Source organism: Ursus maritimus, unplaced genomic scaffold (assembly GCF_017311325.1).
Source record: "Ursus maritimus isolate PB19 unplaced genomic scaffold, ASM1731132v1 scaffold_36, whole genome shotgun sequence".
Classification (NCBI taxonomy): Eukaryota; Metazoa; Chordata; class Mammalia; order Carnivora; family Ursidae; genus Ursus; species Ursus maritimus.
The window spans coordinates 1,105,298-1,124,721 of NW_024426230.1; the positions used below are offsets into that span (position 1 = coordinate 1,105,298).

General features: G+C 42.2%; 1 protein-coding gene across 1 annotated transcript in view; it reads right to left on the reverse strand.

The window, feature by feature from the left end:
- Nucleotides 1–1,741: 1,741 nt before the first annotated feature.
- DAD1 (defender against cell death 1) overlaps nt 1,742–19,424 on the reverse strand; it is a 19,576-nt gene continuing 1,893 nt past the window's right edge. The window contains exons 2-3 of the mRNA XM_008710518.2: nt 12,031–12,205; nt 1,742–1,978 (exon numbers count right to left, since the gene is read on the reverse strand). Of these exons, the coding sequence (XP_008708740.1) occupies nt 12,075–12,205 (131 nt within the window). The 3' untranslated portion in view covers nt 1,742–1,978; nt 12,031–12,074. The remainder of the gene's footprint in view (nt 1,979–12,030; nt 12,206–19,424) is intronic.

The window sequence follows — 19,424 nt, forward strand, 5'->3', positions numbered from 1 at the left end:
AACCAGAAACTCAATTATGGGAGTGGAATGGGGGTAATAACATTCTTTTAAGCTTCAAGGAATAGTTCCACAGCTAATTCTTCTGTATATACAGAGTTGAGAACCACTGAGCAAGTCAACAGCAGCCTAGAAACAAATGAGTCACTTGTAAAATGAGCTTTTAACTAAATTTAAAGTCAAAACTCCAAAAGCATTCTAGAGGCTTTTTGTCCTGTGGCAAATGGTGAAAAGACACTGCAAAGATGAATGTTTCCCGTTGATGGTCACTGGCTTGAGTAAATTATCTCTGAGACAATAGATAATCTGATAAATGGGAACTTGCTATCTGCCCCCCCCAATCTCTCGAAAGATCATTTGAGTAAATTATCTCTGAGACAATAGATAATCTGATAAATGGGAACTTGCTATCTGCCCCACGTTATCTCAAGATCATTGAAATACATGAACAAAACCTGTATATTAAAGGCTCTGAAAATTGTAATGTTTTCCTTGATAAAATTCTTTTTTTAGATTGATTGATTGATTTGAGAGCAGGGGGAGGGGCAGAGGGCGAGGGACAGGGAGAGAGAATGCCAAGTAGACCCTCCCACCCCTCCCCCCCAGCACGGAGCCCGAATGCAGGGACTGATCCCACAACGCTGAGATCACGACCTCAGCGGAAACCCAGACTCAGATGCTTAAATGTTAACTGAGCCACCCAGGTGCCCCTTCCTTGACAAAATTCTTGTTCCCAGTTTACAACCGATTTGCCTCAAAGTTCACTTTTTTTTATTCAAAATACCTGTTTATCGATCTTAACTAAAAATAATCTAGAAGAACCCGGAGCAGGGCTCCTCGGCCTGGCGGCACATGAGATCAGCTGGCTGGCTGTACAAAGTACAGATGCCTCCCTCGAAGATTTTTATTTAATTGGTCTGGGATGTGACCTGGGCATTGAGCTCTCGCTTTTAAGTTCCCCGAGCGATTTGAATGTGCAGCCAGGTTGGGAGAACCTCGAGAGCACGACTCATCATTTCGGTAGTCAGCTGAATTTAAATAGTGGGATTCTCCGCGTAACTTAGGTCCTATATATAGCACCCGAGATGGAAACAGGGCTGCTAGCATGATACATGTAAATACGCCCAGACTTCGGCCAGCAGATCCATTGCTCTACACAAGCTGCGTCGGGACTTGTGATCTTAAGCAGGTGACAAATCCGATCTTCAGTGTCTTTGCATATCTAATGAGTATTAGAACCCCCAAGACAGTTGCAAGAACAAATCAGAGAATATTTGTGCAAGTGGTTTGGAGAGGACCATTTTCTATCAACAGACATATACACGACCCTCACTTTTTGCACTCGGCTGACACTGCATATTACATATTTCACTTTTCACCACTAAAGCAAGCTGAAACAGATGAAAATGGCAGCACCCGCTCGGTGCAATTTCTAACAAAGTGCTTAATGATGCAGTTCCTGGAATGCACTGTGTCATAAGCACAGAACCACCTGTAACGAGTGAAGGATTAGTAAAGGATTACCAGCCTCAGGGAAAAGACAAAGGACTGTCATTTCCCAGGGTTGTCAGCACTGCCTTTTGTCGTTAACTTCAGATACACGTAATGAAAACATGGAAGTAGATTCATAGTTGCAAGTTATCAACTCCTAAAGAGCTCTGCAGAGGACTGAAGGGAAAGAAGGATTTTAATACCAATAAAGAATTAAAAAGAGAGAGAGAGAGAGAGCCAGAGGCACAGGAAGGAGTGGCATGGGGTCTTTTAATTTGGAAGGCAAAAAGGCTACACTTAATGGGAAGCAGAGGTCATGCTGACAAATGCTCACGACAGAGCCGCTCTAACATGGAAGCACGGGGGCTTCTCTGGGCTCTCCACCTCCATCCCAAATCAGAGTCGGGAGGGAAGTGTAAATCCGAAGAAAATCCACGTGTCCGAGTTGCCATCTCTAAAGCTCTCATCCAGGGGAAATCAAAAAGTGAACCTGAAAGAAAGAAGCAGAAAGGTAAGAGAGACATTCAAGGTTTTTAAAAATGTCTTACAATACTATAAGACAGGGCCCCAAATCCTTCAATCTAAATTCTGAACCCACGAAGACAAAGCCAATTATGCGGTTCCCAAATTCCAGACGGTATTGAAGCCAGACTAGAACATTTTATAAAGGTATCCATAAAAATGAATGTTCCCATCTGAATCCCAAGCACGCCAAGGCAAAGCGGACCAGGAGTTGCAGGCGTGGGTCCTAACTCCAGCTCTGCGATTAAAAAGGTGCGCGACTTTATACAAGTCACTGACCTCTCGGCTCACGAACTCTTGGAGGTGGGGCGGGCTGCAACTTAGCCTAAAGGGCTTTTCTGGACAGAGAAAGCATACAAAGCACTAAATTTCAGTTGGAGACTAGTGGGTAAAAGGAAGAATTCAAGAGAGAAAAATTCCCAATCTTGGATTTAACAAAGGACCAAAATAGAAGACCAAAATTTTCATTTTCATTGAAAAATAAGGTTATTTTTGGCAGGAAGGTGGAGGATAACTCCGAGAGAAGCAGCCACATCGCTGCAGGCCACTGGAGACTGCTGCAGGCTGTGAGACGGAGGCCTGTCCAGCAAACCCAGGCTTCCTTTCTCGTCCCTCCGGGAGAGCTGCCTAGTGCCTGCAACATGGGTGCGGCCAGAAAGTGACCCTGAGCCTTGGCGGCGCCAGTATTTCCAGCCATCTGCAGCCAATTTTCCTGCAGTGCGCCCTGAAAGAACTGCAATCTTCTCTGGGTGTCATGACTTGAAAAAGACTGGAAAACACTACCTTGCAGAAGAGCTGGGCTGCCCTGGCAGGTACGAGGGCACCACCTTATTTTGCGTACTGGTTCTGATGACCCGGAGATTCTAGCATCAGAGCTTAAAGGAAAGATCTTATTGGACTCCTAGCCAGAGTGCTTTTATTTCACTAACAATGGTACTAAGAGAAATGATAACAGAACTACAGAACATTCCTACATCCGAATAGTGAGAAAAAGAACGAACAAAAAACAGGGAACAAAAAGCATTCACAGTGCCAACTAAGAACAGACCTATTAAAACTCACCTGTTCACTCCATCCAATTTCTTAAAGCAAACTCTCTGGCTACAGACTATGAACTATTAATGCATCAGTTCAAATGGCCACGGTGAGAGCAGACTAGAGCATAGGGCCATTTCAGGGAGAAGCCTTGACGCAGAATAATAAAAGAAATCCTAGGTTAGTACAAAAGTCAAGTTTTGAGCTTCTCTGGTATTAAAACAGTTAAACAAATCTAAGACACTGGGGCTGGTCCATTTAGAAGGCAAAAATGACGCATGAGATTAAGTCTCTTTGATAGTGGTTTTCAGAAAATTCTACTTAACAAAGATGTGCTCCCTTCTTTTAAGACAAAACTACATTTACCAGACAGTATTCTAAAAGCAGAGGATTTAGGATTTTTTGAAATGTTAACTCAACAAAATTGGACTATGCAACAGCTCAGAAGAATGCTTCAACTGCTAACCAGGGGATAAAGGTTTCGGGAAACTAATAAAACTGCTTCCCATGAGCTCGAGACACGCAAAATGGAAGACGCCTGCTGAGAACGTTCACATGACTTCTTCAGTCTATTTCACCCACGCAGAAAAGACCACGCCATCTGATCAGTCTGTCCTACTCATCTTAAAAGCAAGCCAGGTACAACACAAGGTTAAAAATCATTATTCTCTGTATAGATACAAAAGGTAAAGCCAGACAGGGTCACTTCTATTTGGAATCTGTATTCTTCTCCGGCAATGTCTCTATCCAGACACCAGGACTGAGCAGACACACTCAAATACTGATTTTCCTTCCAATCCATTTCATCCTGGATATCCTTCCTGGTCACCCAATTAACAATGAAATTAGAGAAAATGTGAATCAAGACCATTCTGCAGAAATTCGAGGTGCCAAGCTCTAACTGAATCACAATTTCAGAAGGCACAAATCATGTGTTTCTAAAGACAGCAGGAGCTCTGCAGATCAACTGGTCTGATGCTCTCATTTTATAGATGAGGAAGCGATAACCTGGTAGTTTAACGGATCTGTCCAGAGCTGTGCTAACACTGAAGCCCCCAGCTTTACGTGGCTATTTAAACTTAGTTAAAATTAAATAAAATTAAAAATTCAGTGCAACTGGTAGAGTATGCGATTTTTTTTTTGAGCATGCAGCTTTTTTTTTAAAAAAAGATTTTATTTATTTATTTGACAGAGAGAGAGACAGCCAGCAAGAGAGGGAACACAAGCAGGGGGAGTGGGAGAGGAAGAAGCAGGCTTCCAGTGGAGCAGGGAGCCCAATGCAGGGCTTGATCTCAGGACCCTGGGATCACCCCCTGGGCCAAAGGCAGACACTTAACGATTGAGCCACCCAGGAGCCCCAAGCATGCAACTCTTGATCTCAGGGTTGTTAAGTTCGAGCCCCAGGCTGAATGTAGAGATTACCTAAAAATAAAAATCTTTAAAAAAATAAAACAAGCAAACAAAACCACGTGACTCGTGGCTACCACAGTGGATGGCGCAGACTCAGAACACTTCCACACTGCAGAGCTCCAGCTGAGAGCACTGAGCCTGCGTCATCCTCTCTGGAGAAAGTCAGGTCTCCTGCTCTGCATTCTCCTGCATGTCTTGTGAACCCAAGATGACCAACTTTGCAGACACATTTTTTTAAAAATGTATGTATGTATGTATGTAATCTCTACACCCAATGTGGGGCTCGATCTCAAGACCCTGAGATCAAGAGCTGCACGCTCTTCCGACTGAGCCAGCCAGGCGCCCCACAGAAATGTTTTAGATAGCCTACCTTCATCTTTTCTTGTCATCTCTCCTAAGTTTTCCCCATTGAAAAAAAGATAAGTTTAATATTTTTAATGAAAACCTTTTAACAAGATGTAGATAGATATTCATCATCCAAAAGTCTCTGAACATAACAGAGAAGGAATATAAAAGTTTGGAGTCAAAATGTCTGTTATCAAGTTCCCACTCAGTCACTTATCAGCTCCAGGGCCTGGACAAGTTAATCTAAATTTCACCAGGGCTGGGGAGCCTGGCTGGCTCAGTCGGTAGAGCATGGGACTCTTGACCTTGGGGTCATGAGTTCGAGCCTCACATTGGATATAGAGATTACTTTTTAAAAATGTAAATTTCGCCAAGGTTTGGGGTTTTTTTAAAAAGATTTCTTCATTTATTTTAGAGAGAGAGCACGCGAGCGAGGCAGGGAGGGGCAGAAGGAGAGGGAGAGAGAAACTTCAACCTTCTCCACACTGGAGCGTGGAACCCAATGTGGGGCTCAATTCCCACAACCCTGAGATCAGGACCTGAGCCGAAACCAAGAGTTGACACTTAACCCAGGCACCCCTTCACCAAGGTTTAGTTACCTCACGTGTAAAATGGGACTACTACTAGTCAACTGCCTCCATCACAGGGCGGGCCATGAGGATCACATGGGTTCATGTTTCTAGGAGTGTATCTGAGTCCCACGAGCCTGGTAATGTGGTAACTAGAAAACATTTTCTAAATGTTACCTAATTTTGTGAAAGGTCTTACACAAACATTGTGCGTTTTGTTATATACGGCCACACGAACTTTCCACGCCTGTGAATGGATGATGGAAATCTGGTAATATGGATAAAAAGCAACAACTGAAGGGGGAAAAAAAAAAAAAAAGCAAAGCCCAACTGAGGAGCCACACAAAAGGCACGAATCGCCTGGAATACAATGAGAACGATCGTGAATTGTATAATCAGAGGCTGTAGCAGCTGGGAGAGACTGCTGAGTATCTAGGCCGATTCCCTCATTGTGCAGACAGGGAAACTGGGCCTCCGAAACAAGCTTCTGGGTCCAGTCAACTAGGTAACAGAGCAAAATCTACGATGCAGGCCTTCCAACTTCCAGTCTCAGGCGTGTGCTCCCCCCTACGGCCCTTCCTCATACGACTTTTTTCCCTGGCTTCTTTCTTCCACAGCATTTTCCATGTCTTAGCATCCATTACCTAATGTTTTAGCTATTTCTATAGCATTTTCTTAGAGCTGAAATTATTTATTCACACACTCATTCAACAAACATGCACAGTGACCGTTAGCCCCGCGCTAAGACTTCAGGGAATTTCAGAGTTCAGCAGGAGAGACAGGAAAGCAAATGGAGAGTCTCCTAACTGCTGGTAAGTGCAGCGTTAGAGGTGTCCACAGTGGGCCCCAGGAGACAATCCCACACAATTCTGGGGCGGGGCTGACATGGAGAAGGAATCCTCCAAGCTGCAAGGACGGAGAAATTAGGCTAGGAATTGGGGCAGCAATGTTCATAAACACAATAATACCTGATATATATTTTTTATGGGTAGCTTTAAACAGACCAAATACAACATGGAGCTCAATCACCACTTAGTCATTGATTAGTGGCTTTTTTAGTAAATAAAAGAAGCAGATTCAGGGTTTTAAGAATAATGGTTAAAGAACTCATCTCCCTCTCCAACTGGAGAAAAAAGGGGGTTGGGGGAAAGAAAAAGATGATACTGTATGCTTACCTCAAAATAGGTTCCTCGAATTTAAAACAGTTCCCGTTTTGGGGACTTACTTGGTGGCTAGATCTAATTCAATATGAGACGAAGTGTCAAAGAGAAAGTGGAATAACAACTAAACAGCTCCCCCCCCAAAACAAAAAATTAGAAGATTATTACCAGTGGAGGTCATGTTGGGAGCAAAAACGGGTCTAGAATGAACCAAAAAGGGAGGTCTTGAACTGACAAGATAAGAAAAGGAAGTAAAGGGAAAATCTGCGGGTCTCCATGCACTTGAGGTCTTTCCTGGGCAACAAAACCCCTAAGCCATTTTAAGGTTGCATGACCTTTTGTGCCTAACTCCACACTGCCCACCTCTGGTCAGAATGTAAAGCAACCCCCACCCAGCACTAAGCCCACTTGGACCTCTGCTGCCCTCATGTGACTAGGAAGAAACTAGATTTTATCACAAAGGTATCGGTGGTTTCCCCCCACAACGCTTCTTTTGCTTTGTAGCACTTCCTCAGCATATGAAATGCACGGCCCCACTAGGTGGCAGTAAAGCCTCAAGAATAACATTTAGATGCCCTTCCAGAGGTAATTTTCTAGGACATTACACACTAGTACCCCGTATTCCTAGTTACAGTTACTGCAGTCGAGCGCAGGAGAAGCAGCTGACCCACCTTCTGACACACTGTCAGGTCAACAGTGGCCTAACGCAAGGTCACAATGCCTACAGCGTTCCCCTCGCCACATCGGCATTTTATCATTATTGCACCTCATCCCTAGACGGGTGAATACAAGACAGTAAGGTATTCTGAGAACACATTCACAAAACTTTAATTCCGGTACCTATTACAATTGTTCTGTTTTGTTAGTAGTCACCGTTGTTAACCTCTTACTGCGCCTGACGAACTGAACTTATCACAGGTAGATGTACAGGAAAACACGAGTGTGTGTTGGCTTCAGTACTAGTGGTGGTTTCAGCATCCACTGGGGGTCTCGGGATGTATCCCCCACAGGTAAGAGGGGACTACTGTACTTTACTGATAAATTCAAAAAGTCAACAGCTTGTAAATAGCACTGCCTGTCAGAGTTCTGTTCTGCCCGGCCCTGTCAGTCCCCTTGTTCCAGCCAGGATTAAACACTATGACTTTTTAAAGATCTGTGGAAGAATGGCCTTCATGACAAAAACAAAGCAACACTAACAAGATTTTAACAGGAGCATTTGAGCATTTGGCAAACCACCTCCCTCCGGGCTGAGCCAATTTCCAAGCTTAGGCTTGTCCCTTTGTGCCTGGTTCACGTTCCCTCAAGAGCCAAGGACCATGTATGTCATCAGGAACTTTCCTTCCCAAACTGTGACCCAATGCAGCTATGTCCCTCCTCTCTTTACTTCCCTTCAGAACCCCTTAGATAAGCTGACAACTTTGAAAAGAGCTTCACAAAGAGACATGAAGAAACAACACAGGAAATATTTAGATACTATATAAATTTTAATATATTCAAATCTACTGAACTTCTGTGTCATACATTCATTCAAGACAGATTTACAGCCACCTAAGTGCCAGACACTGATCAGCAACTCCGAAGCTCACGAGGAACATTTTTAACTTTTGCATTTTCATTTTTATGATAACCTAAAAAATATGAGTGGGGTGCCTGGCTGGCTCAGTCGGTAGAACATACAACTCTGGATCCCAGGGTCATGAGTTCGAGCTCCACGTTGGGAGTAGAGAGTGCTTAATAAAAAATAAATAAAGTGATCTCAAAGTAAGTATCACTTAAAAAAAATTTTAAAAAATAAAAATAAAAATAAATAAATATCATGCGTTTATGCTTGGCCCCTGCAATAGCCACCTATATAAACCAGTGCTGCCAACTGCGTGGCTCTTTTACCATAGGTTGTGTTTTCAGGAGACCACAAAGGCTGCAGGTCGGAAAAGGCTATGTTAATAGACCTAGGTTTTGCATTAGTCCTGGCTGAAAGGAACTGTCATAAAGCAGAACTGCGTTACAGCAGAAGGAAGGAACAGGGACCACAGAGGGTTTCAAAGGGAACTTTAGCTGAATCTACAATGTCAATCTGTTCAAAACCTTTTTTTTGGGGGGGGGGATTTTATTTACTTATTTGAGAGAGAGAGAGAGAAAAAGAGCGCAGGCAGGAGCAGGAAGGAGCGGCCAAAGGGACAGGAAGAAGCAGACTTCCCGCTGAGCAGGGAGCCAGACCCAGGGCTTGATGCCAGGACCCTGAGCTTAACCGACTGAGCCACCCGGGCACCTCAATCTGTTCAAAATCTTAATTCCTCTTAGTGGTTGGTTACGTTATTCTCTGTACTTTTCTATATTTTTTAAACTATCATAATAAAAGCAAAGAAGGAAAATAATAAGGGGAGAACAGGGATTAATAACTAACTTTTTAAACACATTTCTTTAACACTGCAATTGCCAAATACTTTACAGTTAAACAAACTTAGAGCAAAAATAGAGTATAAAATTTTTTTTTGAAGTCAGACTGGATTTTCAGACTTTCTTATCTATAAATGGAATTAGCAAACCTATCCTCATGAGGTTATTTTGAAAATAAAGACCCAGAACAGGAAGCATTTAAAGCCTGACCCAAGCATGGTGAGCTCTCACTGTTAATTTATTTACCCCTCCTTGAATAAATTCATTTTTTTAACTCAATGCCATTTTCTTTTGATCTGCCTTTCTCAGAGTAGCGGCTGGTTTTAAATGTCATCCCCCAATTCACGCAGGAGCAGTACATTATAGATGTTTATTCTTTTTACGCCCAACCTCAATGTACTTGGCAGGTATGGAGAATGTTCGATCTGTTTTGTTCTACCTCCAGAGTTGGTATAAATATTGAGAACTCACTTGGAAACTATTTTAAACGTGTTTTAACACTCTACACACAGAGCTGAGTCAGAAGCACATAAGAAGGGCAAATAGATGTATGTTTAAAAATTAAAGGCAGGACAGGGGCGCCTGGGTGGCGCAGTTGTTAAGCGTCTGCCTTCGGCTCAGGGCGTGATCCCAGCGCTCCGGGATCGAGTCCCACATTGGGCTCCTCCGCTGGGAGCCTGCTTCTTCCTCTCCCACTCCCCCTGTTGTGTTCCCTCTCTTGCTGGCTGTCTCTCTGTCAAATAAATAAAATCTTAAAAAAAAAAAAAATCAAAGGCAGGACAGTATAACCTATGTCAAATGAAAGATCTCTGTGAAAAACCTTCTGGGCAGTGTCCAGAGAGGAGGATTTTTCAATGAGCACCCGTGCTATAGAATGATTTAGCACTGTAATCTGGCATTGGAGGATTTTGCTGTACCTTGGGCCCATAATTCCCAGCTGAACAGGTGGCCCTAAGTTGTTAATATGGTCTGCAGTATGCAGTTCNTGCTGAGCCTTTTTTGTCTCTGTTTTTGTCATAATTTTGAAATACTAAGCTCTCTGCAGCAGAGTCCTCCTCCAATCACGACAGCCCTAGAAAATCATTTTCTATGATTTGGTATCTTCCTGGGCCTAGAGAACATCCTTGAATTGTTTGCTCTGTTCCCTAAACATACACATGACTCATCTAGAAAAAATAATTTTAGTAATCTAAAGTAAAGCAGTCAGAAGACTTAGGACCTGCCCAGCAAGGTTACTATCAGAGAACCCAAGAGTGACTCATGAGGTTTGCCAAGTGTAAGGTCAATGTTGGTGGTTTGGTTTTCTAGCTTTGCTCAAGGAGTTATCATTCTCAGACACCTTGTCTGCTGCCTCTGCTCACAAATGGCACATAGCTCCCTTCTCTGGACTCCCACCACACTGTGTTTGGATCTTTGATGTGGCTTTAACTGTGCTAACTTTGAACTGCTGTGTTTATAGGCCTTCTCTCCTAACACCCCAGAAACAAGGCACTGACTGGCACATAGGTGTGGTAAGGGGAGCGCCAGGGGACAACTCAAGTCCTGACCAGGTGTCCAAAGAGCTAAATTGTATGAGGATAGGAGAAAGAGGGACGCCTGGGTGGCTCAATCGGTTAAGCATCTGCCTTTGGCTCAGGCCATGATCCCGGGGTCCTGGGATTGAGCCCCACATCAGGTTCCCTGCTCAGTGGGGAGCCTGCTTCTCCCTCTCCCTCTGCCACGCCCCCTGCTTGTGCTCTCCCTTCTCAAATAAATAAACTTTTTAAAAAATTAAAGAATGCAGAAAGAAGTACTTCTCAAACTTTTTCACTGAAATAAACCATTTCTGTCAACTTACCACTACCAAAAATGAAACCTTACCTGATTTAACAGAACTGTTTTTGAGGCAATTATCAATAACGAAAAGAATCCATATAACACTGTCAGTTAACGGATTCATTCATGCCAAGACTGATGTGTAGTCCTTGTCATATTATCGCATACACTTTGTACATGGTGGCTACTTCGTGCGTTATATTGCTGATTAGTACAAAACTGACAGACTTCTAACTAGTGATAGAAAGTGACCCATTCTGGGAAATTCTTCCCCCAAAAAAGATAACATTTCCTAAGGTTCTTTTTTTCTCTGCCACCCAAAAGCAGCAACACTAGATTTTGTAGTGGAAAGGCCCAGAAAAGAGCACGATCATTCATCAGTGAGCTAGGTGGGCTACTGGAAGAGCACCAGGCCAAAAGCACCACTGGCTAAGCCACTACTTTGCAACCACTTAGTTGTGTGGCCACGGGAGGCCTGTTTTCTCATACACAAAACAACAGTGTCGACAGACAGTTTGGAAAACATTCACGTACTTCTTAGAGACTTAGGATTCTGCTTGGAAGGGAGGGATAGAAGCAATGCCATATCCCCCTGAAAGAGAAGCAAAGCAGAGAGGGCTTCTCAACTCTGTCAATCAGAACAACTCCGGCTCCACTGCTGTTTTATATACAGAGATTCTATGTGAGAGTTTATTTAGAAAAAAAGGAGCTCTACTGTGAACAAAGGGAAAATGGCAGATGGACAAAATGACATTTCACCCTAGATTTTAAAATCTTCTCCCAAGCTAATCCAATTTCCCCATTTATATCCACTCTAGCACACATATTATTAGTAAATGGCCACAGTCATTCATTCAGCAGGTCCTGGATGCCTACCAGGTGTAAGCACTAGAGTAGGTACTCGGGGGGACAATGGCCCGGCATTTAAAGTTATCTGAAATCAAAATCAGAAAACAAAATTACAGAGGAAATCTACAGGCAGAACCTACAATTTATGTCTCTTCCAAGATCTTAGTTGTTTTCATGGAGTCACTGATGTAGAAATGAATGTATTAGCTAGAGGCAAACTTATTTTCTGTTATCTTAATGATTTGCAAAACAGTGAGAAGGGAAGGCAATGACCAAGACAGGCAGCACTGATGAATTATGATGATATTAATGCGTACTTTGCATTCTGATAGAAAATTCTCCAAGTGTCTTATCAGCAATATGGGACCTTGGTAACCATAATCAAAACCAGCCAAACTCAAATCTAACATTATGGGAAAAGGGCTATGATCACTACTTACATTCTTCTAGTCTCCTGCTCCCCGATTAAGAAAATGGGAATAATTCAGCCAACGAAGTTCATTACAACAAGGTGTAGGATGGTGCTGGCAAAGAGAAAATCAGCAAAGGCTCGCTCTGGGGAGATGCCTTGGAAATCCGCTTTGTTCTGTGGGTTGATCTGTATCCTGAGGCAAACTGCACAAGAAACAAAACATGAAAATGATTATCCAGAAATATAAAACAAATATGACTGCCAGTGAACACACCCATACCCTATATCCCAATAATTCTAACAGAAATGATACATAAGTGCATCCAAAGGAATGATACCCATGATAGCCCCAAACTAGGAACACTCTAAATGTCTCTCAACAGTAAGATGGGTCAACTGTAGCATATGCACACAATAAAATACTATATAGCAGTAAAAAAAAGAACTTCACAATACGGATGCGTTCCACAAATATAATGTTAAGCAAGACAGTTCAGACACAAAAAACGACATGCTGTATGACTCCATTTATATAAAGCTTAACCCAAGGCCAACCAATCTGGTAATACTGGCCAGGATAGTGGTTTTTATCTTTTATCAGGAGGAATGGCTGGGAAACTGCAAGGAGGTGGCCTCTACGGGGCTGGGAAGGTTATGTAGCTTCCTCTGGGTGGCTGGCTAGACGGGTGAATTTAGGAACTCAGGACTGTACAATTATGTTTTATGGTCTTATTAAAAAGAAAAAAGTATGACTCCTCAGGCTAAAAACCAAAAGCTTACTCCGAAAAAGATAACATATAACCAAAATACCTTCAGAACTCTCTATCTCCTGATTTAAGTTTCTAATTATACCTCGATTGGGATGCAGTGAGGCAGTAACAAAGGGGCTGGGCTGAATGACACAACGTTGTAAAACTGTGAATTATTTTCTAATAAAATGTGTGTAATATTGGATGGCACAGAGTATAAATGTTAAGATGCTTATCTACGGGGGCGCCTGGGTGGCACAGCGGTTAAGCGTCTGCCTTCGGCTCAGGGCGTGATCCCGGCGTTACGGGATCGAGCCCCACGTCAGGCTCCTCCACTGGGAGCCTGCTTCTTCCTCTCCCACTCCCCCTGCTGTGTTCCCTCTCTCGCTGGCTGTCTCTATCTCTGTTAAATAAATAAATAAAATCTTTTAAAAAAAAAAAAAAGATGCTTATCTATGAGGACCTCATAATTATAAGCTTTGATCTTAAAAGTTCCAGCGGCTGCTCTTCTCAAAAAATGGAAGAGACCCAAACTATATAACCTTGACAGAGAACTCTCTCCCGCCACATTCTACATCTCTGAAGATGCCAAGCTGATACATTAGCCACGGTCACCATTTGACACGAAAAGGAAGCTCTAGGAGTACACTTTCCCAAAAGACCTTTATGTCTGTGTTAAATAATTACACTACTTAAGAAAACCCAAATCTGCTCCAGGCTAGCATCCATTCCATCACTAACCAAGGAAGAAAATGAACTGAGATCTAACCCAAAGATCAGAAAACTACCAGACTAGTTCTCCAGGGGCCATCACCACGGCAACAGTTTTCATTAGCTTAAGCATGTAAATACTGTGGAAACACCACTGATCTTTTCAAGCACCTGGACCCTTCAAAATATGAAGGACATTGACTGAAGCAAGGGCAACCAATTAAAATCCTGCTGTGGAGAGTACAGACTTGTTCACCCATTTGGGAGAGCTGGCAATATCCATTAATATTTAAAACGTTTTTACGTTTTGAATAAGGAATTTATCTTACAGACCAAAGTATTTCTAACAGCATGTTCATAAAGTTGAAAAAAAAAGTGAAACAGTCCAAACGTCATCAAGGGGATTATTTCAAAAAATTACACTAGACATGCAATGACATCCCATGCAGTTATTTGGAAAAAAAAGAGATAAATTCTCTACATGCTTGACAGTAAAGATATCCAAGATATACTAAGTGAAAAAAAAAAGGCAAAAAATTATTCCGTTCCATATTTCTCGTAAGAAAAACAGAGGTATCATTATTTCCTCATTTCTTTTAGTTGAAAACTAGGAAAAATTTGGAAAAATAGATACCAACTATTAATAGTGGCTATTGACATGGAGGGTAGGGATAGAGTAGTGTTTCAGGAAATATGAGGGAACAAAAGAGAAGCTCCCCGTGAGGGTGAATAAGGTAATGAACTGATGTATTTGGTTACTGTGGTCACAGTCAGCAAGCTTATTTTAATGACAACATAAGAATAAGAGTCCTATGGCAATGGAAAGAACCTTGGAGTTATAAAGACCAACACCCATTGTGATACATAATGCCCAAGAGGAGGTGGGGGTGGGCATACTGGGGGAGGCTGCGTGATCACCTGGGAAGTCTTCCAAAGTATACTCACCACGTCCAGAATCTGACAAGCCATCGCCAGGTGGAGAATTACAAACCTTCCAGAGCCTGTGTTACTGACAGGGGTGTCCTATCCCTCAGATGCATTGCGATACAAAAATGGCAAAGAACGTCTGTTCAAAGAGCTCCTCCACAAATGATCCTTCATTCTCTCCCTAAACACTTCCAAAGAGGGGAATTTACTACTTGCTAAGGCAGCTTGCTTCGTTTAAGCAGTTCTAATTTAATCTATCTCCTTGAATGTTCATTCATCCAGCAAAATACTTACTGAGCATCTATTATGTGTCATGCATTGTCCCAGGTGCTGGGAACATGGCACAGAACAAGAGTCTGGCTCCCAAGAAACTTACCCTTTAGTAGAGAGAAACATGTTAAGTAAGCAAACAAACAAGGAATATCACGCAGTGAAATGTGCTATGAAGAAAATAAAACAAGGTAATAAGACAGTGACTGGAAGCTATTTTTATTTGGTAGTCACAGAAGATCTCTCAAGAGGTGCTACTGAAGACCAAAATTTGAAAGACAGGAGCCAACCATGCAAAGATCTGGGGGCAGAGCATTCCAGGTCCCAAGACCTTGACACGTTCTAGGTATAACAGGTCAGACTGACTAGATTACGGTGATCAAGGGCAAGAGGGAGACAAGGGCCAAATCCCGCGGGATTTTGTAAGCTTCAGTAAAGAGTCTGAATGTAGTTCTAACTGCAACAGAGCATTTCAGATATTTGAGCGGATGAGTAAAATAATCTGGTTTGTAATTGTTAAGCTTGCTAGAACTGAAGCAGAGAATGGTTTATGGAGTTAAAGGAACAGAGGAACTGCATAGAAGCTGGAGTCAGGTAATGGTAATAAAAATGAACAGAAGTGAAGAGATACAGGCTATATTTTGGAGAAGACGGGGACTGCTGATGAAACGGATGTGGGGAAATAACAGAAATAAGGGATCAAGGAAAACTCCTAAAGTTTTGGCTTCAACCAACCAAAACTGAAGTTTTGGCTTCCACCAACGTACTGGCTGGTAAAGAGGCAGATGGCTGAGAGGAAGGGTTCAATTTGGAGTGTCATATCAGACATCAAGTGAAGATGTCAAGGATTTACTAATTTGGAATGCAGAGAATGGGTGAGAATTTTCTAAAAACGTAAATGTGGTAAATTGTAGTTATATAGACATTATTTAAATTCATCTATGGAAAAGAAATTAGAAGGGGTCTAGCACCACGTCCTCAGACAGAGAAGCACCTAGCACAAAGGGTAGGAGGAAAAACCAATGAGGTGAGAAGAACAACCAGAAGAGTGTAGTGCTATAAAAGCTTCAAGAAATCCTTCACACCTAAGACAGCAGCCAACTATATTAAATGCTAAATGCTGCTGTGCATTCAGGCAAGGTGAGGGAGATGGCCATTAGATCTGGCAGGATGGCAAGAGCAGTTTCACCGTAGTGGTAAAGACAGACCACCACACGAGTCAGTAAGGAATGAATGAAAAGTGAGAAAGCAGAAACAGCAACTAGACTGCTCTTTCATGGCATTCTCTGATGACTGGGAAGAAAGAAATAGAATGGCAGCTGGAGGGGCATCTGGGGCTAAATATTTTTTATTCGGACAATATTACAGCATGCTTATATAATGGGAATGATCCAGCAGAGAGATATTAATAATGCAGAATGGAAAGATGATTGCAGAGGTTGAGTCCCTGAGGGAGCAAGAGAACATCGGCTCTTCTCCTCAAGTGAAAGAGTTGGCATTGGACAGGAAAGGGACACATCAACCATTATCTTGGGAAGTAAGTCAAAGAGAAGGGGTACAGGTGCAGATGAGCTGCTATGATCCCTCGCTGGGAAGATGAAAGGATTCCTGTCTACCATTTTAGTAAAAAAAATAAAACAAGATCATCAACTGAGAACAAAAGAAAAGAGGAAATATGGAAGAGTTAAGAGGGAAGTTATGGTGCATATTTTGGAAAAGCACACATATTAGGGAAGTGTTATAGGACCACTGGGCAAAGCTGAGTGCCCATTTGTGTTCCTATTTTCGCCAATACTTCTCCATCACAGCACGATATCCAATTACCCGTCCGTATCTCCCATTAGATTATAAACTTTGGGACAGCAGAGACCATGTTGTGTGTCTCACAGCTCATCCTCACTACCTTGGCAGAGAATCCGGCACAAAATTGCTTAGTACCATTTACTTATTATAGGTGCACTCACAATTTAACATACGCGGTGTTAAGCAGTAACAATGCAGAGATGAAAAGATAGCCCCTATCCTCAAGGGGCTCACCTTCCAGAGGAAAAACAGACACGCAAACAAATACAGCACGATATCAAAGTGCCACACCTCCCTCTCTTCCACCCTTCCTCCCTTTCCCCTTCTCCCCCACCGACAGGTGAAACAGAAATACAGAAAAAAAAGACCCAAATCTGCTGGAAGAGTCAGGGAAGGGTTCCAAAGGGAAGCAGCACTTGAGCTGAGCTGTCTAAGAAGTGAAGGAATTTCCCAGGCAGTCAAGCCAAGGTAAAAGCGCTTGAGACATCACAGCACCTTCAGAGAATACCAAGTAACTCAATAATGCTGGGGTATAAAGTACAGAGGAAGCGGAGGTAAGAGATGAAGCTGGAGATATGGATGGGACCAGACCATGAAAGAGCCTGGTGCCACAAAAAAGATTCTTAATTTTTCACTAAGAACCACAAGACAATATTTCCATGGGGAGTGGCATGATTAGATTTGCAAGTCAAATCAAGACTGGGAGACTAGTGAAGACTACAGTGGTCTAGATAAGAAGTATAGAGAGCCTGAGTCACTGAGGATGGAGAGCTAGCAACAGCTATGAAAGATTTAGAAATGAAAGATTTAGAAACAGGACTCTCAAGCACAATGTTAGCAAACTTCCAATCTCTTGGATAGCATTTATGGTAAATAATATTCGGACCCATAAATCTGACAGATCATGCTGGACCCCAGTCCACATGGCCCAAGAGCTCCCTTAAGATAGAAAATAATCCGGATTAGGCATCCTGGCCTTTCAAATTCAAACTGCTTCTGGATTTGTAAACTGGAAGAAACAAAACAATTTTTTTTAATCCAAAAAGCCTGAGTGGCTCAGTCAGTTAAGCATCCAACTCTTGATTTCAGCTCAGGTCACATTTCAGGGTGGTTAAGATCCAAGCCCACATCTGGCTCCCTGCTCAACAGGGAGTCTGCTCAAGATTCTCTCCCCGCCCCCCCGCCTCCTCTCAGGCACACATGCTCTCTCTCTCGCTCTCAAATAAATGAATCTTTTTAAAAAATCCTAAATTGTTTCATATAGAGAATAAAGTAGACCAAAGTTGTAAAAATGACTTAACTGATTTCAAGATCAAAGACTTATTTTAAAAACAGTCTTCATGTTTTCCACTTATCTCTCCTAAATAGCACTCTGAATGAGCAGAAAGGAGGATTCCACTTAGGTAAAAAAGGAAACTAGAAGGGCTGCCAACACGGGAATGTTACTCTAACAAAGGGACAGATGTCCTCAGCTAGAGATAGCTAACCGTAAGATAAACAGTCAGCTGCTAAGGAAATTTGAAATTTGGCTTTTAAAGCTTACTATACTTTACACTGTTGATCCAAAAAAAAAAAAAAGATTTCTCAATGGCAATTTTCTATCTCTGGCTCCTTAAAACTATGCGTAAGTCTCCCAGACATAAGGGAATAGAAGAAAACAGATCATTTCCACTGAGATCAAATAACACCGGGCTTTTTAAAAGTGTGATAGCATTCTATACTGGTTAAAAATATACTGATCAATTTTCAAAGAGCATATGCTTAATTAACACATGCAGAAGGAATGGAAGAAAACAGACTGCCAAAAAGAAATTAGGAAACCAAACTAAGCAACTTTTCCCTCCAATTCATCTAGTGTAGGCTAACACCAATTCTAAGTCTCTCCCTTACTCAAATTTTTAAAAAGGTGGGGGGGCCTGGCTGGCTCAGTCAAAAGAGCATGCAACTCTTGGTCTCAGGATTGTGAGTTCGAGCCCCACGTTGGGTGTGGAGATTACTCAACAAAATAAATAAACTTTTAAAAATAAATTAAATTAAATTAAAAAATTTTTTTTAAAAATCCTTACACGCTTTCCTATTACCTACAGAATAAAATCCTTGCCCTGGCCCTGTCACAGCTCTAGCATCCAGCACTACCTAAATTTTTAACATTATCTCCTACAATTCCCGTTCTCCGGCTAAACAGGCCTCCTCCCTTCTCCTCCAACAGGAAACAAGCCACCGGAAAATGAGAAACCAAGCACCATAAATAGGTACAAGGCATCTCTTCCCAATGATCACAACAAAGGATAAACTCCATATTTCAAATTTCCCTTTAAAACATCTCCTGTTGAGGATCTGGGCTAACAAATGACAGAAGAGTTAGGATCTAGTCCGGGCAATGCTGTCAAAAGAAATGCAAACAATACCCTTTGATGGTAACTATGAATTGAGATGAATCCTTCCTTTACCTAAAGCGACTTGCATTTCTCTGGCCCAATTACCTGTTATCTAACAGCTTTGGAAATCCCAATCCCCCCTACTAACTCCACTATTACTGCGCCCCTTCACTAGACACTCTCTTCAAAGACAAGCTAGGACTTCTCGCTGGGGAGGAGGGATGGGAGTCTGCCACCTCATTTTTAGCTACAACAGCCTCAAAAACAGGACTTGGCATAAGAAAAAATTACCTGTTAAAAAAAATCTGGTTTTATCACAGTAATAATCTACAACTGTAGTCCATACCCACTCTTCAGTAAATCACACTCTNTCACGTAGCCCTGAGGAGGCACTCTTAACCTTACAAGGTTTTATGAAGCCAGGGTGACTTCAGCAAGAAACTTTCTTTTCAAACAACATAGGCCCCACCCCATTCCTACTCTTGCAGACCTGGAAGACAAAGTCATCAAACAAAAATCACTAGAGGTTCTCAAAATTCCTTCTCCAGTCTGGATACTAAAATTCTTAGTAACAAACAGTCCAG